Source organism: Platalea leucorodia, assembly GCF_965183815.1.
Source record: "Platalea leucorodia genome assembly, chromosome: 5".
Taxonomy (NCBI): Eukaryota; Metazoa; Chordata; class Aves; order Pelecaniformes; family Threskiornithidae; genus Platalea; species Platalea leucorodia.
Window position 1 is genome coordinate 21749581 of NC_138827.1, and position 27856 is coordinate 21777436.

Genomic DNA, 27856 nt, shown 5'->3' on the forward strand with positions numbered 1-27856 from the left:
CACCAATTGTGAGACTGTGTTTTAGACAAGATTAAATTTAATACAGTAAAAGATCAAAACATTTCTTACCAATTTGCCAATCACCTGGCCTCGGAAGTTACAGCAGCCAGGACATTAGAAATAATTGCTTGTTGCCACAGCAAAAATACACCTTAATGGATTTCCAAGATTTGTCTGCACAACATATCATTAACACAGATGCAGTTGGAGCTACTCATGTCACTGAACACAGAATCCCAGCAAGACATGCAGTGACTGTGAGCAAAACTGATCTGCTCTGTCTTATTTTTTTGCTGACTACATTTGAAGAAAGAGACTAGGTAGAATACATGTCTGACAGTTCTTCATTTTAGTACAAAAGGGATAGTCTCAAGGTGAGTAATGACAGAGAAATCTCTTGCTCCTTGTGCCCAAATCTTCAATCCCCAAACTCTTCTTAAAACACAGCTCACCTCTGTATGTAAAAGCACTTTCCAAGGATTCCAAGAATAGCCTGGTGAAGTCAGTCTGTACTGTGAACATTCCACTTTACAGGTCAGAGAGATCTTTAATTCATCCAAGATCAGAAGGGAAAGAAATGCTCAAGACAGACTTTTTAGCTATTCATTAACTCCCTAGCAGCAACAAGCCATGCCTGCAGCGGATTGCTGAATCTGTGCCACCTTGCACTGCGGAGATGCAAGGTGAGCAGGTCACCATGTGCAGCACAGTTCTGTACTCCATGTCGTGTCAGATACTCATCACGGGAGGATCCAAAAAAAGCAGAATATCATAAATTCTGCTATTTGCCCCAGATATAACCCCATATCCACCACAGCAGTCCACACCAGGTGCACTGTCTGCCTCAGAGGAAGATGTCTATTTCAAACACAAAAAAAATTGTGCTTCTTCACTGAAAAGCCTCAAATCTATCAGGTTAAAAGAAAGACCTCTGTATTGAACAGCAGATGCTGGCAATGAAACAGAAAGAGCCTCCAACCTCTCAGTTGTGGCTAACGGAACTACTCCCAAGTCAGAAAGGGAGAGAAATGGTGACTCAGACACTTTTGTACGTCCCAGTTTTGAGGCAGCTGCCTGCTCCAGTTCCATAGCATATGCTCCTTCCACATCCACCAAGACCATTACAGTCCACGCAGGGATCGCCAAGAGTTTGCATGGCTTCAGCCGTCATGTGGGCTGTTGCAATCCTGCAGCAGAAGAGGCCAACTAACATAGTCCTACGCATCCCCAAATCTGTGTAGCTCATCCTCTTAGAGGGTCATCACCCTGCACCCAGGTTGCCTGATGTCTGTTCATTTTCCATCTTCATTCTCACTCTTCAACCTCTTTTTTTCATACGGAGTGATTTCCAGGTTCCCTTTTGATGATGCCCTGCCACACTTCTACCCCTTCCCTTTTTATGGAGGAGCAGTTAACTCAGAATACAACTGATTTAATCAGTCATGTAGCTGACTTGTTGACATGTGTCCTGGGTTTGGCTGGGATAGAGTTAATTTTCTTCCTAGTAGCTGGTATAGTGCTGTGTTTTGGATTTAGGATGAGAATAATGTTGATAACACCCTGATGTTTTAGTTGTTGCTAAGTAGTGCTTACACTACTCAGGGACTTTTCAGCTCCCCGTGCTCTGCCAGGTGCACAAGAAGCTGGGAGAGGGCACAGCCAGGACAGCTGACCCAGACTGGCCCCAGGGCTATTCCATACCATATGACATCATGCTCAGCGTATACACTGGAGGGAGTTGGCTGGGGGGCAGTGATCGCTGCTCAGGGACTGGCTGGGCATCAGTTGGCGGGTGGTGAGCAATTGCATTGTGCATCTCTTGTTTTGTATATTCTTTTATTATTATTTTCTCTTCCTCTGCTGTCCTATTAAACTGTCTTTATCTCAACGCAGGGGATTTACTTTTTTTTTCCCCCCGATTCTTTCCCCCATCCCACCAGGGGGTGGGAGAGGGTGAGTGAGCGGCTGTGTGGTACTTAGCTGCCGACTGGGTTTAAACCACAACAACATGACAGAAAAAGTAATCTTCCAGGAAGCATAAATACTGTAGTCTTTTAATAAATCAGTGGATTATTCAATTTGAAGATTAAAATATCCAACTTTTCCATAAGAGAAATAGCCCATAAATTATGGAATGACCACATAAATGATCATACTTAAAATAAAATTAGCATTTAAACTGTATTCTGAACAGCAAAAAGGACAGAAACCACCACTCATACACCACATAATTATGTAGTGATTACTGTGTAGTATTCCCACCCTACCTAACATACATAAATAGCCATCACTACACGTATAGTAGCCCTCTATGTGTGGACAATTTAGGAACACATATTACTGTGTCCATATATGTACTACATCGGCCTGAGTACACAGACATCCATCTATAATACACACTCTTCCCCTTGGAAGAACAAGTTCCAACTCTTCTTCCATTGATTTCCCAAGTATACCTCTACCATGTAGTGACTCGGCTCTGCAGGAGCCCATTCACACTAGTACTATTGTGTTAGTGGAAAACCAAAACATATACTATGGTTTATATTTACATCATTTAATTGTTTGTTATGTTGGAGCTTAATTCTATAGAAGATTTTCTGAGTCTGACTTCAAACAGTTGCTGTATTTTAATCCCCAGATGCTGGGAAACCAAGACACTCTAGGTCACTTTCAATGGAGAAGAGATTAGCATTGTCGTAATGGCACATTGCAAACCACCTCCTGAGGATGGTGGGTAAACAATTTTCAGAATTCATTTTCTCACTCCTGTTAATAGACTTTGAAGAGATCATATCACTACTTCTTGTGCATTCACACTGTGGCTCTTGCTGGAGGCGGATAAGCTGCCTTTCTTGGAAAAGGGAATTATTTATTCTGCAGAAAAAAATCTCTGTTATGCAGACTGCTTTCCCAATTTCATTTGTATTCTTTACTTTATTTAACATCCACCACAAAGTTAATTATTTTCAGCTCAGTGTCCAATATTTACAGTATAATTAAAGTAGCTGACAACAGATGTAACAATGGATTGCTCCACTGAGTTAAGCAGATTTCAGTATGGTTATGCAATGTTTGTACTTACCACATCTGAGCAGCGAGATACTGAAATATTCAGAACGAAACAGAATCTGCAGTTTCTTATTATAGTAACACTGATGATGCACAAATGCAAGACATAGACAGTGTTAGATTGTGCGACTGGATAAACGCAGGTTTCATCCCAATATGCCAGTGAAGATAAGCAGTGACTCCTCTTAAATTTCTTATCCTAGTTTCTTGCATATCAGAGGATAAAGAAACCCTTTGAATAACTTGACTGTCAGAGCCAACTCCATCAAACAATGCCAGGGCACCCTCCTTCTCACCCTCCTGTGCCGGGGAAGGAGTCTCTGGGCTGCTCTAAGTACAACGGCTTTCGTCTCTGATCTTCAAGCAATTCTCTTGTACATGTGTATCTCTTGTCACTGCTTTTGTATGAAGGCAAGGGCTACTGCTTCTGAAACTATCTTGGATAAAAAGATGTGAAGCCAGTAGGGAGATACTTGCCTCATCAGTGCTGACAGTTAGTTACACTACAGAAGTTATTAGTGTGCACATTATGACTTTCACACCAGTTTTATTCACTCATAAGACTTTACTTCAGGAATGAGCAGGACTAATCTCCATATAGGTAACAATCAATGTAACTATCACTGCTTACATGTGCAGTTCCACCGTCTAAAGCTGACTGCAAACACAGTTTGGTTTGTCAAGATCCTCTATTCTCCAGCTTTATGATTAGAGCATCTAAAAATGGCAGTTTCTCAGTTGATGAGCAGAGCCAAGTTGGGGCTGAGAGAGAGCAGCCAGTGTTTTCATAGAAACAGGCCAGATCCAAGCACTGTCATTTAATGCCTACCACCACAAGGTACTAGAAATTAGACCCCTTTCTAGTGAGTTTATCAGCAAATGACGTGTGCCTAGGATGTCTCTGCGAAAATGTCTGTGATTGCCCAGACACTGGGCTTGCCTCCATCTCAACACATTTATTTTTCGTTGTGAACTGAAGAATGTAATTGAAATGAAACATTTGAATGAAGACTTTTCAGGACAAGAGGGAGCTGACGGCTGTCTGATACATGCAGAAATACATCTGCCAAGCCCACTGTGCCCATTTCACACACTATAGATGTAACTACTAGCATCTGCATAAGTAAATACAAAACCAGGTAGCAGGCATGAAAACACCATCCTTAATTCATAATGCTTATTACTATAAACTTTGAAACAAAAATATGTGTTCCCCAAACCTGTCCTCATTAACCTGTTCTCCTTCCAGTGATTTGCTGGGAAAAGAAGACAACCATAGCTATGTCAGCAGCTTTGCTCGTGCTGCTTACCTTCTTTGTGACGGTGTCCGGCGGCACGTCCCGCCGCCCCAGCGGGTAGGGGTTCCACTGGCTGCTCACAGACACCTCCTCCTGCCCGTTGTCCAGAATGCTGCTCTGCTGCGATGGGGTCTGTTGCAGAAATGGTAGGGCAGCCTTTAGTCACTGGACACACCATGACAGAAAATTCTCTCTTCATATTTATTTTAATCAACCCAGTTAAACTGTAGCACACTATTGCTAAAATGGAAATCCTTTTAGATTTCTACGGTATTTCATTAACGTGTAATCATATTGCTGTGGGACTCTCTGCAAGCAGGCGATCTTGAAAGATATATAAGAGAAATAATGAGAATAATGAATGATGAGAGAAAAGAGAAAATTAATTTAGCCTAACATTATTTTCAGAGAAACAAATTTTGGCAAAGTTCCATATTTAAACATGCAATCTGCCATTAATCATTTGAGTTAGAACTTTCTTACCGGTCATTGAAGCATCAAAATTTTTTAAATTATTTGACAACAGGATAAACGATATGCTTATATTTTCTTCAGAAAATATTCCTTAATGGCAATATTGAACTTGAGACTACTGTTACCTGGCGCTATGCTCTGTGTATCACTGTGTGTGGTGTGCTTCTCACAAAACGCTCTCTAGGCCACGGCTGGTTTTGTTCTAAGTTAACAGGATATCATATGTACAATATTAGCCAGTAATTAAATACTCTCCTGGATATGAATGGATATAACACATATTTAACGTTTCCTAAATGAGCTTGATACTTTTATTATCACTTTCCATTTTTCTCTCCTTTTATACATGTTTCTTTGTCACTTTTCCCCCTGGTTATTTTACTCCTGTTTTCAGTACTTTTGAGGATGTGTACTTTTTCTGTCCCATCCTGATTTTCTGTTACCCGTCTCTGCATTTCTTTACCATAGGTGGAAATTTTGCTAACGTGGGTATGGCTTTTTGTGTCAGACTTTCCAAAATGCCAACATTGTACTACCACTGACAGCACTTAGCATTTTGTAGTGCTTATTCAGTAAACTGCTTATTCAGTTCTGATTAATGGCAATCTGCAAAGAAAAAAAAAAAAAAAGTCTGTTCCTCCCCCCTGTCATTCAAGCAATTTCTTCTTTAGCTTAGATTAAAAAAAATCCTGAAACACTTCTTTAGATGACTGAAGAACGAATGAAACTTGCTTTGAAATATTAAAGCTGGTAACTGGTCAATTAAGAACTTCTTTATGCAAGCTTAAAAATCCTTTAAAAGTAAATAAAAGTAAATTGTGATTTAAATCATACTCCTTAGAGGCTAAGTAAAAAAATTCAATGCTAAGTATTTAAAATCGAAGAAAACTTTCATTATAATTCTCTCATCATTCAAGAAGTCTTCTGGAAAAATCAGGAAATGTGGTTTTCCTTATATTAAAAACCACTAGAAAAACATTTCCCCTGTTGAAACTACAAGACCTCCCTGTAGAGCTTTCTTTACACACATTAAAAATGGAAAAATGAGACCAACCTCAGCACTTTTTCCATAGGTTATCCCTGACAACTCAACAGACACTGGTACCAGTGCCTGATGCAGCAGTGCTGCTGCTCTCTCAAATAGCACAAGACTCTCGAACGCTGGCAAATTTGGGCCCAGAGCTGTACACTGGCGTATGGACATGCATGAAACCTGACGATATGGCTCTAAGAAGTCCCTCACACGCAGCTAACCCTTTGTGTCCGGACAGGCGTCCAGGACTGCGAGCAGCCTGCCTGAACACGCTGCCAGGGGTTAGCCCCTGCCTGAGGCTTCCCAGCCCAGGACACACTGAGCCCTGTTTGTCCAAGGATCAGAATTTGGGTCCCAGTTTGGGCCCAGGTAGGGCTCTTTGTGCCTATGTAAACTCATTAATCAGCCATTCTGCCCTGTTTGCTGCACATCCCCACATAACCCTCATCCAAACAGGGGGTACCTCATCCGAGATCCGGGCAGCAAACAACTTCTGAAATGAAAAAGTACAATTGCAAAAATTTCTGCTCTGAGTAGTAGTAAAAAACAACGAAAAAGAAAGGCCATCATCTTTGTGATGTGAGTCATCCCTTCCAGAGTCACCCACAGACCGAGGTGCCCAAGGTTATGCTGGAAATCTGCTCACCTCCCTGTGAGATGAGTTTATAGAACATGCTATGTCCCCTCACCAGGCAGAGACAGAGGGGATTAGTGAGGCAGCTTCCTAAGGGAACGTCTGTTTTTCCTCCTAAGTGATACATGTGAATATGCTGATTATTCCTAAAGGGAGGTGATACTGTACACTTCTGAGAATGAAGTGCACAAACCCATAAACTTTTAAAAGAACTGTGAGATGGATGCCAAAAATTGAAAGCATTCTTCTGAAAAGTGTTTTTGTTTTGTCACTGCAGACAACATTGTGCCATTTTTGTAAGCGAACGACTAATCTGCAGAGATGACTTTGCACTCAAAATCGAAAAAGAAAAAATACAGAGGGTGCTTTCTGCTTTCTCAATAAATAGGAAAATTCTGTGATAACAGGTTTTTCTTTTCATTTTCTGCAGTAAAATGAATTTGTCTACTTGCAATATTATTCATTTACAGAGCTTGGACAGACTGCAAACAAACTACGTATCTATTAAGTCTAGATAAAAAATGAAAAGCAGCAGTTAAAACATTTTATACATGGAGTAGAATTGATGTAACAAACTTTCTCAAAATAAGTAATTGCTATACTTGATTTCCTGATCTTTCACTGGACAATTCGACCTCACTCATTACTCTCTTGAATCTAGGCCACAAGAAAAAGGAAGAAGAAGAGGTAAACATTAAGCTGCTGTGGCCTGGATTCATTAAGAAATGCAAATTCTTTAGAACATGTGAAGGAATAAAACTAAACAATATTAAAGATTCATGTTATTTGTTCAACAATAATTTTTCACTGCTTTCCAAACAGTACAGTAAAAGAATACACCCCTTTCATGCAGTTCAGCATCACATTTTATATGGGTATGTAGCAATGAAATGCTGGTGAAATATAAAGCAGAATAATTCACGTAAGATCACATCCCAAAACACGTCACTCTAAACAGTTTCATGAATTTCCTCAGACATGTGTATATTAGTATCCATATTCATCTACAGCCTAAAATTCTTAAAGTGATATGTAATACCTTATTCCTAAATGTGTGTAGAAAAATAGTACCATTATTTGGAGTTGATGTCAAATGGACTTCTTTCAAGGACTTGTGACAAGAATTAGCATATACCCAAGTAGACAAACAAATTCTTTGAAAGAAAAAAACAGTATGACCAACACTGGAAAGCTGTCTGTGTCCAAACACACACACACATCTGTGGTTAAGATTTGACCTAGATGTCATCAACTGAACAACAGAGAAGCACACACTAAACATTAGGACTTGTTTAAATCCAGGGACAGCTGAATGGGAGGTGTAAATGAAGTTAACAGTGTATGGAAAGTAAGTTACAGCAGAAGAAACCTGACACTGATCTGCATCTTTGTGTGTGTGTCTGTGTGTGTCTGTGTGTGTGTCTGTGTGTGTGTTGTTAACCTATCGCAGCTTTGCTTGGAAATCCAGTGTATGATGCATATGCCTGTATTAGTAAGCTGAGCACTGCTAAGGCCTGTCCTCCATCCAACCAGCACAATCTGGTCATGTTGCCGCCATTAAATTATCTTATTCTTCTAAATAGGCTTGGATCTAAACTCTTAAATCGGGCATTGGAACCCTCCTTTGGGAATTTCTGGCCGGTGCTGACTCCAGCCAGGGATTGCCTGGGAGGGTGCCAGCTGGCCTGGACAAAACGACGCCTGAGGCCAGTCCAGCAATTAACAGCGCAGATGATCACATTTCAGCGCCTGGATCTGTGCTCTGTTACCCTTTAATTACTCACAGAGATGTTGCTAATTTGTACCAACAGCTACCGATGCTAATGCAGTAAGACACTTCACGATGCTCGTCACTTCTAGCACTGCAGTAGCCCCCTGCCATCACACACAATCCCAACGGTGCAACTGCTTGCAAGTGTCTGGCAACTGGCTCCTGCTGGGACTCCAGTGTGGCCATACGTGACACAGAGTCAGGTCTCAGCACCTCCTCTCTGCTACTCTGAAATTACTTCAGCGATGTCCCTCTCTGGCTTGTCATATGTGCTTTTCCCATCAAACGTTTGTATATAATTGTGTATGTATGTACTTATCAACAATATATCACTAATAGCTGTAAAATAAACAGTAAAAAAATGAGAAAATTATTTTCTTTCTATAAGCATTACTCAACAAAAGTTTAAAATTAATTTACGTGTGGTACGCATGTACTCAAAACTCATCAACCATTACAGCATACCCAACTAATGTCCATATGTTAAAATCCCTGTCTCTTGGAGCCTATTTAAATGCATATTAAACATTTCTACATTAATTTTTCTAAGATCAAACAGTCACAAAACGAAACATGTTCTCCATTTCTGTGCACAGATTAAGTCATTGAGAAAATGATCGCATCAGTCTGTAACACGAGAGCAGAAAGCAGTAATGACAGCCACGTGAGCTACTTAATCCAAAAAGCAAGATTATTGAGTAGGAAAACTGTATTACTATCATCTTTGCTTTTTGGATTGTGTATAGTATAAGCATGAATAATAGGCAAAAGCTAAACCAGGAAAAAGCAAGAAGTATTATTAATTTATTTTGTAATGCTGGTATATGCTGGCTATCCCATACTTACATTCGGTAGAGGTAGCTCTTGAAGCATTTGGTTTTCAAATTTAGATTTAGTCTGCAAGTTTAAAGTCATGCTTCTGCCGGCATGCATTGCTGAAAAACCTCCAGAGTGCAGCATGCCAAGGCTAACTGTGTTGTGTTTGTAAGCAGCGGTCTGAGTAGAGGAAACAACCACGTGACAGGATATGAACACACATGCTCATTGAATTAAGTATCACACATATATGGTTAATTTCACAAAGTTTTAGTTTAAGCAAACAAACAGTACCAAGAAATAAATAGCTTCTTGATGCATGCACTGGGTCACACGGAAGCAAATACATTGCTAGTTATACATAAAATGGATACCATAAAAGACTTCAACGCTGACGGCAGATGAAATATGTCGTTATCTGTAGTTTGAAAATTGCAGTATATAACATGGTAAAAGTCTTTATTTTGCAAATATGGCCAAATTTTGGTACGCCTGCGCAACCATGGATGGGCCAGAAAACATGTATCTAGCATAAAAGAGCATCAAAGGCAGAGGAAAAATCGCTATACAAGAAGGCTCTGCACCATCTTACGAGCTTTGCGACTGCTCCCTGGCTAGCAGCTGCCCACGAGGGACAACCTTTGGCTGGGCCCAGCACAGCGGGTACGCAGGTCCTGCACAGACCAGCATCTCGCCGGCCGTGGGCAGATGGGCAGCATCTCCCGGAGCAGCTGCTGCACCGCAGTGCCCAAGAGTTCTCATCGGCAAAATCTCCACCAGACAGCCCAGCTTCTTAGAGCTTTGCTTATCGTATGTTGCAAACAACTAGAAACTAGCTCGCTGGCACCTGCAGGGATTACTATGAACTCAGTTTAACTAGATAAAATCACCAGTGTCAGCCTTCCATGAGATAAAGTATTTCTTAAGCAAATGCACATTGTAAACTAAGTGTAAAGATATTTCTGAAACAAACAACATCTGGGAAGTGTTTATTTCCACCAGAAACGTCTCTACTTGGGGTGCACTGTTTTGCCTAGGTATTATGTATTTTCCAATCAGCTTTACACAACACAAGGAAAATAGCTCAAGTAAGGAAAAGGCTTCAGCCTTCAAGCCAGTTTTTAAAGTTTACCCATTTGATCCTTAATGATATTTTAATATGCATCACATCCAAGCAACTGGAAGGTAATGAATATATTAACACCAAACTCATGAGTATCTAGTGTAAAATAGGTATATGGACACATTTTGAAACTAACTTATGCATTTGATGACAGTAATTTTTCACAACCACTTCAGATTATGAAGTAAATCCGATTCATGAAGTAGGTCATTAAATAGTCAAGATCATTATCAAAATCATGCACTATCGTACTTGTACTGTTTTGTATAGAAGGTAAATAAGCGTAACTTCCTACTGCTAAGAGAGTAATAATCATATTCCTTGTTAAAAACAGCGGCAGTGTATATCCAGTGATATTTTTCAGAGTTAAGAGTTAGCTTTAAATCCCCTCCACTAACAGTGATATGAAAGCTAAAATACATTATTTTACTTTTTGTCTGTGATGTTTTTCTTTATTCCCTTTTACTGCAAAGATGTATCCAGCATCTTTTAAAGCTCTCAAATCATTACTGAAGTGGTGGACTTCAGCAGCACATTCACATCTGTTGATAAGGAGAGATTTTTGTGGTTTTTTGTTATTTCAGACAGTGCTGCAGCAGTTTTTACATTAGTAACGTGCACCATGGTGCGTTACTTGTGCAGAGGCTCTTTATCACTCATTTACCCCTCACTCCAGCTGCTTTGGAGCACCCCCAGGCCCCTTTGTGGGCCGGTTCCTCTGACACCAATGCAAGAATTTCATTACTGGGAATTCTGGTGGTTACCACTGTACGTGCAAATAGTTTGAAATACCGAAACACACAACTAAAGGCATTAATTGCAGAGAAATGCCAAACATACCCTGTCTAACCTTCTAGCTTCTATATGTCTAAGTAGCTGTTGTCTCCAGTCAGCGGGCATTTTAGCACAGCTCTCATTTCCCTTCACAGGGGTAGGCCTTGTCTTTATATCACTGTTATCGGAAGGCTTGTCGCCATAGTTACCCAAGTTATAGTCTGATGGTATCTTTTCCAGCAGAGCTGCCATTGTAGGCCTCGCTGAAACCGGCCTGGTTTGGGATGTGCCATAACTCTCTGTACTGTAGCTTCTTGCAGACAACGGCCTCCTTTGGGTAAGGTTTTTAACTGGAAAGCTTCCAGTATGGGCTTTCACTTCTTGGTAGGAAGGATGCTCGTCTTCATACCTGCCGTTCCTCTTGAGGAACTGAGACTCAGAGACCGAGATACTGCCTTGGCGCTCCACAGCTCCTCGGTACGGAGGCCTGCCATACCTATCGCTCGGGGGCAGCTCATGGGGTTCACTGACTCTCCTGAACATGGACATCTCGGTGGAGCTGGCCAACGAATCCGCCCTCCTCAAGAACCCCGGCCGAGACCCCTGGCTCGCAAAGGGGGCACTGACCGCCTCCTCGTTCACCGAAGGCTGGGAGAAGGAGAACATGTGCTCCACGGGGGGGTAGCCGCGGTAGGCCCTCGGGCTGACCAGATCCTGGGGCAGGTTTTTACTCTGCTGGGGAATGTACTCAGGGTTGAGCTGGAAAGGCGGCGGTAGCCTCTTCTCCGCTGTGACCTCCACTGCTCCCTGCGGGTTGAAGCTTTGGTCGAACTGGTAGACTTTCTTCGTGACGGACGACTTCTGCTGCGGCTGCACCTTGACGCTGCCATAGGTCAGCAGCTCGTCGTCCAGCATGGGGACCGACTGGCTGCGGGACATGCTCAGCATGCCGTGCTCCGGGCCCAGGAGCTTGTCCACCCTCTCATGGGTTCCTACAGTATCATTACCAGATGCATAGTTTTCTAAGGGTATATTATACACTTTGTATGTACCAATGTCTATCTCATCGATACTTTGTGACTTCTTAAATTTGTTAGTTTTTAAATCCCTCATCATTGGAGAAAGCCGTTCTGTACTCTTGCTGATTGAAATAACGCTTTTGGAAGGATCTGGGCGACAGTGGATATGGGAAAAGACATTTGTGAGGCTTCTGTTAGCATTTGAATCGTGATATTCCCATGCTATTCCTGGAGTGAAAGTGCTAGTCATTTCAGGAGACTCTTTGACATGATTTTTCCGCTCAGGCAAAGGGCTGGTGGTGGGGGTGCTTTCCAGTTTGGAAGGAAAAGCTGTCCTGTCTTCAAAAGGACTAGGGGTTCTGGTCCAATTTTGCCAAGGATTGGGAGGAGGCACTTCAGATTCGTGTGTGTTTCTGAGCGTCGGCTGCTCCAGCTCCAGGGGAATGCCAACTATCCTGTCTTGTCTAATCAACGGCCTGCGTCCATGTGCAGATGTGCTTCTGGATTTCGTGCTCAGGAGGGGGTTAGCACTAGGATTCTCCACCGTGCCCTCCTCCGCAACAAACCCTGTGTTATCATAGTGCGAGCTGTCGTTCCAGCTGTCAGCGAAGGTGTCGCTCAGTGGGCGCCTGTCGGTGCGCTGTGGCAGGTTCCCCGCCGCAGCGGATTCCCGCTGGCTCAGCAATGGCTTTGTTTCAAGGGGCTGTGGAAATGACTGTGCCAGCCTGCAAAACCAAAACAAAATGAAAGAAGATAAAATGCCCTCTACTAGAGCACATAAGCAGTCATCAGAAAGACGCAAGTATAAAGTAATTTAATATTCTCCCATCTATACTCTGGCTTTAGGATCATACTATGAGATGTGCAGCTTGTGCCACTGTTTTGGCATGAATGGCTGCAGCAGTTTTTTGCACTGGAGTAGAGATTCTGTAAGTACATACACAGAGAAACTAAGAAGTCGGTCAAAAGTCCTGGGTGGTTCAATGCCATGTTCATATAAATCCAGCTGAACAAATTTTCCTGCTTTAAAAATAATCTTCTATGAGTGCAGGGGAAGATTTTTTACACTTACATTATTCTTTTTTTAAACAAAAATACCAGATTAAGTTTGTGCATATTCTTACCACCAAGATTTTATGCATCTCCAGTGAGCAGGCTCCAGCCTCTCTTTAATGGGGAAGAGCCTGTGGATGGAACTATATTTAGGATGGAACTACATTAGGTGATTTATGGCAGGAATAGACAGGGCAGGGTGTTCCTGGTATGGTATGAGAGTGTTTTCAGGTTGCTGATGGCCAGTGCAAATTACAGCTTTCAAAGAACTGTGTTGTTCTTGGAGGCCCAGGGCAGAGTGAGGCTCAGGACAGCAATAACAGAGACATACACTCTGCTATCTATGCTAAACTACAGCCAGCTGCAGCTCAGGACCACACAGAGCAGAATAATTGCAGCTCAATTACTAGGCGCTTTTAATGCATGGTTATAGCACATAGTTGAAAAACCAGCTGTAGAATTACTGACATTTATAGAGCATGAACGGGTGGCCAACTCTGCACAGCCTGGGCTTTGAATAGCTATGTACACCTCCGCAAAACTGGGGTAAAAACGTTGTACTTTTTCAACTGAATGGCTTAAGAGATAGCATACGATCACTTTGAATGCATATGAGAACATAAGACGGAAGGCAACCAGAAGCTGTGTTAAGAAAGATGATCACACCTGTTCCCCCACAAAGAGTTATTCACTGCTTCTTTAGCCGTTGTCTGCAAGGACCCCATTTTAACATGCGCGTTGGAGGACCCTGAGGAAGCCTGGGAAGGGGAATAGTCTGAGTAAGTGCCTGAGGAAACGCTGTTATTCAGACAATGGATCTTATCTGCTTCAGACTCATCTGTCGATTCTGAAACAAAACACAGCAAACGTTTTCAGGAGGTGGCATTTGAAAACTAAACTCCAGAAAAAAATATTTTTTAATTGATACTATGGAGATATATATACATGTGCACAAATACGTATGTAATATGTTTTAAAATCAGAGTGAGGTGTACAACATTTTAAGTAATGTGCCTATCTATATACATTACATATGCTTTCATCTAAAAGGTCTTAAGTCAAGTTAGTACCTTTCTTCTCTTTACCCAGAAGAACAAGTTTGGGTGGGTACAACGGAGTCTCTGGCATGGAAGGACGAAGTTCCCCTATCCTCATCTCACTGGCAGGATGTCCAAAGGCATCCTGAGAAATAGAATAATGTAGAGTAAACACAGGAAACAGAATCCACTTCAAACTGCAACGAACAAACATTTCACAGCCGCCTTTTCATGAATGTGACAACACACCAAAACCCCACCATACGGGTAGTGTCTAATCATGCTGATTTGTCAGCTGAAAATTCTAATTAGTCCTACATAAATACTTGTAAAAATTATGGTGATGTGTTCATTCTGAAAATGTGGACAAAACAGATGGAACTTGCAAGATACATCAAGGCCATGTAAACATTTTTGATGAAGTAAAGGTCACAAAAATGCAAGCTGCCAGTAGAAATAAATAAAAATCTAGAATAAACAATTACTTCTTATTTCAGGAGTAAGTATTCCTCATTCATTTATTCGTGGCACAAGTCCTTCCATAAATTCAACTGTCCCTATAGCTATATTTAATTAAAATAACTTTGTCTCTAAGGAGTTTTTTGCTAAATGAAAATTATTCAGATTTCATAAACTTCTCATTGAGAGTTCAGCAAATCTTGACCTTCAAAGACTGCCCTGCACAACTGTTTTGCTGTTCTAGCCAGCAACAGGATATATACTGAAAATAACATGAGTTAAAAAAAAACTGGAAAGTGAGATGTAGTCTTAGAAAGACTTATTTTAAATTAGGACATTTAAATTAGGCTCATAGGATAGCTAGAAGGGAATGAAGACACAAACACGGAATCTGTGGCATTTCTTATCCCTGGAAGAAAGTTCAGAAATGAGAAAGACGCTGACCTGAAGACAGCTGTCTTGGGGAAAGAGGGTAGGGGATGACACTTACTGGAGGAATGATACTGGTAACCCTGCCCTCAGGAGGGGACTTAAGGAAAGGGAGTCAGAAGAATGAGCAATATGGGAAACTCACTTTGTGGGTGTTGGTGCATGGGCTCAGGGAAATGTAATGGAAAGCGACCTGATGGAGATGGGCATGGCTTTTCCAACACTGGAAAGTCATGCCAATGACAATCAAGATCCTTGTGGGGAAGGGTACGAGAAACATGCATCATCTCAGAAGTGAGAGGATGAGCTGTGATTTCATAAAGAGGATGGCAGTTGGAGAAGGAGAGTACCTAGTAAAAAAGAGGAAGTTTTGGAGAGATACTAGGAGAAAATCAATAATTAGTAGTATAAATGAGGAAAGGAATGGTTAGGAGAAATATATTTAGGAGGGAACTTACACTAATGGAGACACTATGAGGATCTCTGTACCCTGACATTTTGTTGTTAAAGGTACTCCAGTGATTTTGCAGGGTGAAGTCAATAAAGGAAAGAGATCTAATATTTAGAGAAACAATTTAAAATGGAGTACCAAACCAAAAACACATTATTAAAATGTAAAATGCTACAATATTTTTAAAATTTACTTGCTTTTACTCAGAAGAAGAAAACTTTCAGAGGTTTACTCTCCTTTAACTACTTTTTGTAGCAACAGTGGAAACAGAGATTTGTAGAAGCATTTGCCATGTGTTTTATCCTTGAAGAATATAATTATGTTTACACAACAGGTATTTTAATCCTTCTGCATTTGGTGTTCCACTGGAAGTAGTACCATACCAAAACAGCAAAGAACTGGTATCTTTACAGCCCATTTAATTAACCCCCTCAGTGCTAACATTTGAGCAAATGTAGCTACATACTGACTCTTACATGGTGTAATATATTCAAGACTTTAAACTACTTTCACATGCAGAGATCCCTTGTTGTGTATGGTATTTCTTACGCAACAGTAGTGAGGTACATACAACTTAAAGCTAACAATAATGCAATAGCATTTTTCCAGTGCAGCACAATCACTTTCTAGTGCAGTGTAACAAACCATTTTTTGAGAAATAAAAAAGTGCATAGCATTCGCAGAGTGTGAAATTCTCCACCTTTGAAGCATGGTGCATGTTAAGTTTCTTGTTGTACCTCTGAGCTTTTTGTATGCTCTTCTTTCTCCTTCCTGTCTGGGATTTCCAAAGTCGACTTACGAGTGTTGTCTGTATCAGACAGGTGACTCTTTTGGAATTCTTTACTTTCTCTATCTTCAACCTAGAATCCCAGTATTGTGCCATGAAAACTCCAAAAGTTATAAGCTTAAAATAAAACTACTTGCTGTAAGATAGGAAGAACCAGCCATTCCATTTTTGACATAATGATGAACACAGGTTTTTATTTCAGGTGCATGATTTTATGAAGTTTTCTAGGTTTTTTTTTTTTTCTTTCTTTCTTTTTAGCCCCTAGTCCAGCTATTCCAACAAAAGTCAATACACTTTTGAAAGAACTAGTCTAGCACTTGTGAATATGTCATGAAAGTGAAATATGTTGTAAAAAACCAAAATCATATTCCCTTTAAATCTACTCTGTTTAAGAGGACCTTTTTTCTTACAAGCCCAAGAACAAAAAGGTCACTAATAGAAAAAAAAAAAAGTATTACTAATAGGACCAATTGCAAGAACAAAGGGAAGAGATAAATGCAATTGTGTTGTGTTGGAACTTATTCCTCAGGATTAACCAGAGAAAGATATAGGTAGAGGACAGAAAAATATGGCGAGCTGTTTCCCAAGAGAGAATGCATGGTAAAAAACATTAAAATAACTGGGAAAGAGAAATATCACCAATTATTCATGCTGACAACATAAGAACATTACATTATATTCTGGAGAGATGGAATTTTTAAAACAACCTAACTGTTAGAGTCTGCTTGCAAAGAATATAAAGCCTCCGAATAGAGCAGACTGGGGCTCTGGGCAGATGCAGCACGCACAAGGCAGAGGAATGCAGAACCATTAATGATGGATTTATTCCAAAGGAACAATTAAATATACGTAGAGGGCTGGCAGCACTTCTAAACTGGAGAAGGCTAGGTCAATCTGAAGAATGACAAGCTGGCTATAAAGAAATGGAGAAGCAAAGAAATAAATGGATTAAGGCAAATGTTACTTGGTCCAGATTTTACTAAAACTTTAATGAAAGAATAAAGATCACAGAAACTGTAGGAAAAAATGCAACCAGATAGCTGTCAGGATATCCTGAGATATGAACAAGACTAACTGAGGCATAGGCATCTTTCCTGAGCATCACAGTTAGTGCTGCGGTTTTGTAACAAAGCCTCGCTGAGCCACTCACCCACATTAGGGTCTCTGCACAGAAAAATGTCAGTACTTCCACTGCTCAGCCCTTTATGTCAATAGTTTCAAAGTCCCACTAAATGGGCTTCTCCTGACAAAATCACAAAACGAATTCTATCTGAAGCTCAGCATGTGAAAGGCAGTCACAGTTCTGGACATTTTGCTGTCTAAGCTAGCAATTATCAGACTCATCCAGGAATCCAAGAGTACACTGAGACACCTCAAAACATGGGATCATCCCAGAAGAAAGCAGGGTGGAGGATCTTCCACCTGCTCCTAAATCTCTCCCACTCTTCTGGCTGCAGTGGCAGCTCCAGAAAGGCCAGTTTCAGTAGCCATTCGATCTGAAGGTTGTCCTAAACAGGATGTTAATACCAGATATAACTGAATTGGTGGAAGGAAAACTTGTGAATGTGGATATGGAATCTGAAAGTGGGAGAACGAAGGAACCCCAACACACTTTTCCTACCTGCAGAGGTGATACAGCAGCCAGAACAATGTTACGGCACTGATGCAATGAATTCTCACCTTTTCAACTCCAGCAGGCAATCTCAGTCATATGATAGAGCTTTAAAAGGAGACATAAGTACATAAGGAACAGACTGGGACAGAGGTAGTTTTTGGGACTCCACATGGAAAGACATAGTAGATCCTGGAAAAAAGTTGTTATCTGCAGGTAGGGCATAATGATTGTTTCTGCCATGTGTCTCTTTGCCTTGCAGTCTGGTGGACTGGCAAGCAGTTGGAGGAACGCACACATTAACCTTGCCTATTCAGGTGATTAGAAATACAGCCAAGGGGATGTATCCAAGAACTGGACCAGAACTGCCTATCACCAAAGAAATCAACGTTAGAGATCCCCAGTCTACAAAGATGTATTTTAGAATGAAAATTTCCACTTCCAGTAGTTTAATCTCATATGGCTAAGCCTACTAGCTGGCATGGTCAGGATTCTGCAAAGATCAGTTGCAGATGCTTATTCGACCAGTCATCAGTCATGTACTGCAGAGGATGGGAGACCTTCTAACATCATCCTCAGTTATAAATCATGGAGAGGCTCTTGTCCTGCTCTGTATGTGGCCTTCAGTGTGAGGACAGAAGTCTCAGTACTGCCCTGAGTTACAACACCCTGATATGTGAAGTGCACTCTCCATGCTCTCCCATCTCTGGAGGAAACAAGCTTCTGTAGCTCTTTATCTAATGGAAATGCATCCAATTGCACGTATCTCACCGAGGTTGCTGCCAATAGAGAGAGTCTCAGGCCTTTCGCAAAAAAGCTACTTCATGGTCCATCAAACATAAACCAGGCCTACAGGCCCTGGGTATACAAGTTTGTACAGAGTGCCACATCCAGACACGTAATACTGCACCTCTTGAGTCCTCATCCAGGTGGGGACAGACAGAGCGGTGGCCTCAGGGGGTCAGGTGATGTCTTGGACCAATTTTATGGAAGGTAGGCTTTATCTTGGAGGCAGCCCTGAATAATGCCCCTCCAATCCAGACACTTAGATAAGGTCAAACAGAAGTCAAAGTAACTCAAAATGAACTTTAAGACATTTGACATCCTATCTGAAGAAAGGTCTTTTGTGAGTCAGACCTCCAGATGAGTAAATCATTACCTCCTTTCCCCTTTGACAAGAAGGCACCAAGGTCATAACCTCAGTAAAGATCTTTTGTACCATGGAGAAACCAAAAACTCTATAATGAAGATATTTCTGACTCCTGGTAAAATATAGGTAATTCTGTTGCAAAGAGCTTATCAAGGTATGGGCTTAAAGCAGATACAAACCAAAAATCTTTAGCATATATTCCTCTCCCAATCAGGAGAGACTGTCATTGCGCATCTCATTAGAGGAAAACAGCTCCCGCAATAGACACTTCAACTGAATCAATAGAAGCCAGGGATCCTGGGGGAAATAAAAGTGTGTAAGTCTTCCTGGAAAGGCCCGATGATCTTTTAAGACAGTCTCTGAAACCTTCCCTAAAACCAAAGCAAAAAGAACACTCTTCTCCACCCCCACCCACCCCAAAAAAAACCCACAACCCAAACCCACACAGTAACAAAGTCAGAAGTTAAAAGGATTCAGGTCTTATGTTGACTGAGATGAGATGAGATGAGATGAGATGAGATGAGATGAGATGAGATGAGATGAGATGAGATGAGATGAGATGAAGGTCTCAGAAGATCCAGTACAGCTGAGGCGGTATTCTTCTAGCTATTAGCACTAGCATCTGCATCAGATCACTCAAAGAATAACCATCTCTCCTTTTTACACAGTATTAATAAACCTGCTAGGAATTAACACAAAGGATGAAATGCTGTAGGTTGAACTAGAAAAGACTTTTTTTAATCCAAAACTGAGAGTTATATAGAAGTATTTCCCGTTTATTTGTCAGTCCATACATATCAAGAATATTAACGATAAAGATCTTAATTGCTGATTTGTGTAATTGTTTCTCATTGTTTCTCATGGAAAGGCTACACAATGCACTAAGTTATCACAGACTTCTTTCTGGCCAAAATGCACATCTTTCAAAATGACTTAGGACAATGAAGAGGTTTATTTTAATTGATGATTAATTAAGAAATTGTTTGCTTATTATAAATGAAGGTGGAGGATGAAACAGGGGACTTGAAATGTAGCTTGTTACTCATTTCAGATGTTCCCTTTAATTATTTAGAAACAGTTTTGTGAAGAGACACGTGTAAATTAATTGCAAGAAAAGCCAAAAGGGATCAGAAAAGAAACCAGCTTATCTGGCCTCTGAGGATGACAAAGCGAGCATTGCACCTGAAATTAAATTACCATGTTACTAGAAACTGTCTTCAGTCTAAATCTATATCAGAAAACACCTGCATTTTCAAACTGTATTTTAACTTGAGGCTTGAGATCATGTCTCCTAATTATCTGAAAAGCAAATGGAGCTTAATTATGTTTTATTTCATGTGTTACAACTGAAACCATGCTAATATTATTCACAAAATCATTCACACTTTTTCTACAGTTTCCCATGCCTCCTCTTTCTCTTCGTGCAGGAAGCCAAAGAGAGTAAAATGTATACATCGTCCTGCTTTACAGCCATAAAATCTTCCCGATGCCACTATTTGTATGAATGACAAGAATACTTTTTTCTTTTCTTTAGTTGACAAGATAGTTGTTACTAGTCTTGGCTAAGTACTAGGGAAATTAAAAACTGAAAAAGTTCCATCATCTTCACTATTATAATAATAGAAGATGAAAAATACATCTTCACTGATATGATGGAAATAGTCATGTACTCACATCAGTTGCTTGTGGTAGAAAATTAACTAGGAAATTGCAATCACATTATTTAATTGCACTTCAGGAATTACCGCAGGTTCTTCAGCAATTCAACTAATTTTATAGACTGCTTTTTGTGATACTCATGCAATTAACAGTTCATGTACATTCACAGAAAAACTAGATATGATTATTTTTCTGTTGCAAAAGTGAATGCATTTTTACCAAAGAATGAAATGTAAGAATGAAATTTGTCTTTATCTTTTTCTGTGTTAGAACATAGCATTTCAGAGTAACTTGTAGTATTTTATGGTGTTGCTGCCATTTACTCTTTCCTTACACCTCCATAATGGAGGCTTCATTGGGCTCTGCACACTCACGGGACTCTCTGCTGTGGTGCAGTTAACTGGGATGTTAACATTTTAGTTTAACAAATTAACATTTTAACAATTTAGCAACTAAACCAGTACAGCCACCTATTTCTGAAGCCTGCGTCACGAGACACAGCCACAAGACCAAACACCTAATGTCTTTGTCAGACAACCTTGATTCAAATTCCAGATAGGAATAAATAGCGATAATTAAAACCCGCAGAAAGCTATTAAGAATATTCACATTCAAAAGCTAGATGATACAAAATAAATTGTATGTATTCAGCAACAACAGTAGAACATGTCAGTACTCATACCACAAGACATGAGTTGGTTCAAAGGCCAGATTTACACAGTAAGAAAGAATTTAATGAGTAAAAAGGAATAAGGGTGGCATTTCAGAGTTAGATAAAAAAATTGAATGACTTAAGTTAAATATTCTAGTCTGAAGTACTAATCGAAACTGTGACTAGATTTGAAGAAAGTTTTCTGAAGCTATCTTCAGAGAAAATTTTTGGGTCTTTTTTTTAAGGAATGAAAATGTTTAAATTAAACACACAGTACTGACAGAGCAGCGACAGTGACTGTTGAATATGTAAGAACAGCCAATCTGTGTTAAGGATATGGAAAACTGAGGAAGAAAAATTCATGCATACACAACTAGTCAGAGACGGGGATATTTCAAGGACAATGAATTTATCATAATGTTTAAATAACAAGGGAGTGAAAAGATAATGTGATTTCTTTTTTTTTTTTTTGTCATTTATTTCTTTTGAACATTAAGACTTCATAAAGATTTTCAAGAATGCTGGTATTCTTGTAGACCTGTCCAAGCCTATAAACTATCAGTACACACATCCAGGGTAAGAGATTTCCTTTATTTATAAATTGTGCCTGCACAAAGTCAGTCATTAGTGTGAATGTTAATGAGTAGATGCCCTCTGAGATCAAGCTTCAGCTATTTGTAACAGCTTTGCATAAGACTGCAGTATTTAACAATTTACCTTTCAGTGACTGTATTCATGTTAGAATAGAAGACTTTGTCACTATGCATACTGATCCACTTCTGGCAAACATATTCAGGGCTAGATTCTGCAGCTCACTGTAAGTCGCTATTCAGGGGGTGCCTGATCTAAAGTTCCCTGCAGTCGAAGAAGCACTCCTGCTGACTTCATTAGCTTTTGACAAGGTTAATTGGCTATATTTACTACATGTAATGTGAACAGAAGAAGCAGAACCTAACGGCATAGTAGGGTCAGACAGAACAAACTGATTTGTCATTAACGTATTTGATGCAGAAATACACTCACTTAAGTCTGAGACGTAAATCGTGATCGGGTCCATCCTCCTGCTAATATGCAAGTCTCTCATATCATTAAAATTTAGGAGAGTGCTTGTATATATCAATATCAAAATTCAGATCTAGGTAGATTTAAAACCAAAAATTCAGTCTGATAAACTCAGTAGTATTGGAAAAAACAGCAACTCAATATAAAACTAAATTAACTTTACAGAATGAAACTAGAAACTATTAGGTATGAGTTCACAGCAGATGCAGAATATCATTTGACGGAGTTACGTTAAAACCCCATCTCAAACTCTTGAGAGGAACAATGATCCTTTTACATTACCTCCACTGAAATCTCCTTTGGTGCCATGGGCCACTTGTGCTCATACTTTTCTTTCACAGTTTGTTCACTGTTCGCAGTTGGTGTTGAGTTCTCAGGCCGTACTCCATGGCTTGTTTTGCCCACCAGATTTTGAACTGATTTTACCATATTCTTTAAATCCTCCGGGTATGGAGTGGGATAACGTTTTAGATTTATTTCAACCTGAACATTCATAAAAAGAATTAAAGCACAAATACAAAATGAAAACAGCATGCAAACTAAAACCATGGTTACAGTACTATGGCTAAGTGCAAATTCCTCAAATTTTTAATTAATCTATTTGAGGTAATGTGTTACATACAGCTATCTTCATGGATTTTTGGACTGAAATTTGCTCTCAGTTACACTATGTCAACCTATAATGGAATTTCAGTGACATAAAATAATGGATGGGAATGGTTCCCTATAAGCCTATCTTTTACCCTGTGAGAGTACTGTATTCTAATTCTACACTTTGCTTCAGAGTACTGACATATTAAATCACACTTTTTCAAAACAATACTGGTGTAAATGCAGAATTAATTTAGCTATGTTCAGTGTACTGAATTAATCTGAATTATCTATGGCAGCTGAGAACAGAATCTGATCTACTGGGAGCTATTTGCTCTTTGAGATGTATAATGTACATACATGTACTCAAGCGTATCTTACTCTTTTCTTATACAGAAAATACAGGAAAACAGACTCAAACCACTACAGAAAAGTCACCCTAAGTCACACTGAATAGTACTTTAACTGACTGATGGACCTACAGATTTTCTAGAAAATTCCACATTTTAAGTTTATAATTTTTATCACTCAGAAGTAGAGAAACGTTGTATTTCCCAAGTCCAAAGCAATCCTAATTTGAAGACAATTCTACAAAATCTCAGGGTTGAGAGTGGCTGAGAAGGCTCATGGATGACATCACCCCCTGTCATCTGGGAAGACATTACACTATCAGCAAATTGCTCTGAGGAGACAGTGCAGCAAATGACCACGTCAGGAATGATCCAAGCAGGAAAGATGACACGCATGATGCTGACCTCTCCTTATACCTCCCCCACTGTGTTACAGACATATTTTGTCTGCTGAACATCACACCAGATCATGAGAAGAGATGCTGAGGAAACTGAAGTGTGCATCCAAACAAAGCATGACCTCAGCCAGGCTGCTTGGGCTGTGCGGAGAGTGTGGGCAGCTTATATGTCTGTCCCTTGAGCCAAGCCTGCAGCAGATCCTTCCCTCTCAGCAGAGGGCCCTCTCCTCCACAGAGCATCTCCTGCCCTCCCTGCTCTGTCCTTCACGCTGCAAACCTGCCCTATCTCCACTGGCTTTTTCCAAGCTGTGAAAGATGTTTGTGGCTTAAGCACCAAACTTGAGATTCATAAGGTGAACCAGAGAGCACAGCCTGTGGAGTGGTAAGCCCACTGCTGAGTGCACGTAACAGCCACCAAACACAGTCAGCTGAAATGCAGAAGGTGCTGGCTGAGCCTGCCACTCCCTTTGGGCCTGAATTTGGGGTGGAAATGCAATAAAATCCTTCAATGGAGTAAAATTACAGCTCCCAGAGCAAGCTGTGTGTGTCAGGATAACTGTTCCTGATTATGAGGCTGCAAAATTTGAAATTACTCCACGTTTACTATGTGGTAAGTATTTGGAGGCATTTACCCCAAAGAAGCTTTTAACTCGTTGTGTACATGAGGTAAGCAAAGAGAGCTTACTTTTAACAGCTCTCTATTACAGCTGTTGGATTTTAAATTCCTAACGAGTAGGAAAAACATAATTTTGGATTCAAATGAATATGGTCTGTTGATAGGAATATTTTAGAAGCAAAAGCATGATCGATTTGGAAAATAAAACTATATGAAATACTAGCATACAATTCTGAACCACAATAGAATAAACATTACAGATAATAGATTCTGACATGACTTTAACATAAAACATTAAAATGTATGACTATGATGTCATATGTTAATAAAGAATTTCAACAGAAAAAATAAATTAAGTCTGTAAAGCATTACTTAAGCTCTGGTTGATTTACGGTTGAAAGAAATCGTATTTACATGTGGCCTAATTAGGCAATTGCTTTTTCACAAAATTCAGACCACGATTTAAGTGTAAGGTCTACAGAATAACGTAGCTAAAAGTCAAGTCATAGAGCAAATCCTCAATAAGTACTAGTCAAGGAAAAATTAACTGAAAGGTTTTCATGAGATAGAGAAGTCATAGACAGGGATTTCAGCAAGAGTTTCATATCACTGTGAGTATTAATATTAAACAGCAAAAATACTGGCAGCTGTGGTAGGTGATATCCACTAGAATGCAGATATTTTCATCACTGATTTACACTTATCATTACAGAGGAAATCTGTACTCCCTGTCAATACAATTCTTGTATGTTTAATACTACATCAAAAGTAGCATGACCCTGAAAAGAGAATTTTTGAAGTTCAAAATTCTTGATGGAAGAAGTTATTGAACAATTTCAATTACCACATCTATTTTAACATATAGTTGGCTGAGAGTTCAGTTTTAACCACGAAAGATAAAAAGTGTATGCTTTTATAAAACGCTACCAATGTTTGCGGTTACTGCTTATTGATAATTTAAGTTAACCTTCAAATTCATCCCATGAAGGCCTGGTGCTACAAATAAACATGTTAAAACCTCCCTAAGACCTATTGCAACACATGGATGGAGTAACACACGCTAAGTTCTCAAAAGGTTCCAGCAATTAGCTTTCAGTTCATGTGCATGCATCTAAACACAGGCTGGTGAACAGTTCAGTCAAATAACTCTTTACAACACTTTTATGGTCATTCATATGTAGAGATGAATTGGCATTACTGGGAAAGAGCACAGACATACCAGAAGGATGCAAATAAGCATTTCTATCTTATTAATAGTAATTGAATTTGAGCTCATTTTTTTCATGGCTTGGGCAAAAAGGCTGTTTTCCATGATAGGGAAAAAACCCACACACACCTTCAGGGGGAAATCTTTTCCTTTCACAGCCTGGCAAGACTTCCCAGGTTTGAACAGTATTATTTCTCTACTTTCAGTTGTTACAAACTACAGGTATTTATGGGTATCTGGTGTACACACAGTGAGATACGAGAGAGGAGAGATGCTCTCTTCAAAGTACACAGACAGGAGGAAATATCTGATCAGCTCCTAGCTCCCTGCTTAGGATTTAATAATTCTTCTCTATATAAGCAATAAAGATAGCATCAGCTGCAAAATTTAGTGTTTTGGTCTGATAACAAGACGTTAGGATCATTATGGAGGAGAGGAACATTGGATTGTATATGGGAATAGAGGAATCATGCAGAAACAGACCCACGTACTACAACATTGGTTTATACCCACTCTCTATGGATGAGAGGGAGAATAAGTAAGCAAGAATTCCAGGAAATATATTTTAGTGTTGGACTCTTCCACAACTAAGGAGCAGTGACACAAATGGTAAAGACTGTCTTGACCTTTGGATGGCCAAGTCAAAACGTTACTGAGAGGTGCAGCCTTGTGGGACATGGATCACCCACATGATACAAACCACTCCTTCCGCTGGCAGCACGACAGGCCACAGGCTGCCCTTCTTGTGTTCTGCTGCAACCGGGGTGAGACTGCAGCTGACCAATGTACACCTCTGGGAATGCAAACTCTGCTCCACAGACCACGACTTTGGCAGCAGCTGCCAGGGATGAGCAAACAGCCCAGGTAAGAAGCACTGCAACCAGAGCATCCATTGCATCCTGAACAGCTCTGGTACTGCGTGCCTGGGCCTGGGATCACACCACGCAGAGACATCTGCTCACAGCATGGGCACAGGCCAGCTGTTTTTGTTAAGTGCTGTTTCTAGGAAACCTGAAAATGTGGTACTGTGTCTTGGCTGTGTTTGCCTCCTCGTTTTCCGAACAGCAGATGGCAGCATTTGAACTGAAGTACAGGTACAGCATTCAGTGGATGAACAGTTTACTCAAAGGAAACATTTGTTTCAGTCATTCGTAGTGTTCTAAATATATTAAAAACAAAATGGCTATCTAAGTGATATAATTCATATAATACATTTCAATAGTTAAAATAATGCTTTCAAATAAGAATACAATTAAATTCTATGATCTTGGAAATGGATATCTATTTCTCTCTTAATATTTTAATTGTTTTGCACATTTGGACAGCCATATTACCCACAGTTAAAATTCTGATAACAAGTGGTGGAACAAATAAAACTCTCCCAGATGCTCTGTCTTCCATATATGACCCATAAATCTGCAGTTCATCTGGGGTAAAATTTCAGTTTAATCTATTTATTGTGAGGCAAAGGTTGCTTTTTGACTTAATTTTCTGTTTTACTAAAGCAGCAGAGTCCATCACCTCTGATTACAAGAGTTAGATGAAAATTCCTAATTGGGAGAAATACTAAAAAGAAAAATCCAAGATTTTCAAGAAGATCTAAATGAAATGTTAAATAGCTATTAATAATAGCATTGTTAATTTTTAAATTAAAATATGATTTAAATATCCTCATATGATTTTTGTCTCTGGCAATATATTTTATGTTGGGTATCCTACCGCAGTTAAAAATTTGCAGTGTTTATGTGTTTGATCTGGGGTAATTCCTTTATATTATTCAAGAAATAGAAATTTTCATGCCACGTAAACACAGATGGTCCTGACAATATCCTTCTAAAAATATAACTGATTAAAAGCTCAACTGAAAACTCTGGAATTGTATTAATTTCAGATAAATGGGGGAGGATATTCATGTTTTGATCTTCATTTTTGGTAGGTTACAAAATTGATGAGAGATACCCTCTCCACTGCACATTCCTATGTCAATCCATGAAGTTGCAAAGCTCTCGTCGACTTCCACTTTGAGAGGAATATGGAATCCCCTATGCGATGTAAATATTTCTAAAGAGCTAGGTGGCTGGACATTAATTCTAAGTCTCTGAACATTTTCTGTTAATTTTGTCTTTGTGACAAAACACCTCTTACAGTAGGAACCCAACATTAGGGTTATGGGCCTGGACTGACTTATGAAATCAAAGTTGCTGACTAGACAACAATAGCAAAAGCAGAAATTGGTAATGTGTACTTCAGGGAGAACAGATACGTTATGCCTCCTCAACTGCTCTACTTGAAACATGGTGACGAGTATTTTCCGGGTATTTAGAACACA

At 39.9% G+C, this 27856-nt stretch overlaps 1 protein-coding gene across 5 annotated transcripts in view; it reads right to left on the reverse strand.

The window, feature by feature from the left end:
• LRRC7 (leucine rich repeat containing 7) overlaps positions 1-27856 on the reverse strand; it is a gene marked incomplete at its 3' end in the record, with an annotated part of 100609 nt that overhangs the window by 10993 nt on the left and 61760 nt on the right. The window contains exons 15-21 of one of the 5 annotated variants that reach the window (XM_082313898.1): positions 22643-22848; positions 16181-16292; positions 14138-14249; positions 13734-13914; positions 11062-12739; positions 9129-9278; positions 4383-4502 (exon numbers count right to left, since the gene is read on the reverse strand). In XM_082313898.1, coding sequence (XP_082170024.1) covers positions 4383-4502; positions 9129-9278; positions 11062-12739; positions 13734-13914; positions 14138-14249; positions 16181-16292; positions 22643-22848 — 2559 coding nt within the window. Of the gene's footprint in view, positions 1-4382; positions 4503-9128; positions 9279-11061; positions 12740-13733; positions 13915-14137; positions 14250-16180; positions 16293-22642; positions 22905-27856 lie in introns of all 5 variants that reach the window. The other 4 variants (XM_082313900.1, XM_082313899.1, XM_082313901.1 and 1 more) reach the window with 4 other exon arrangements.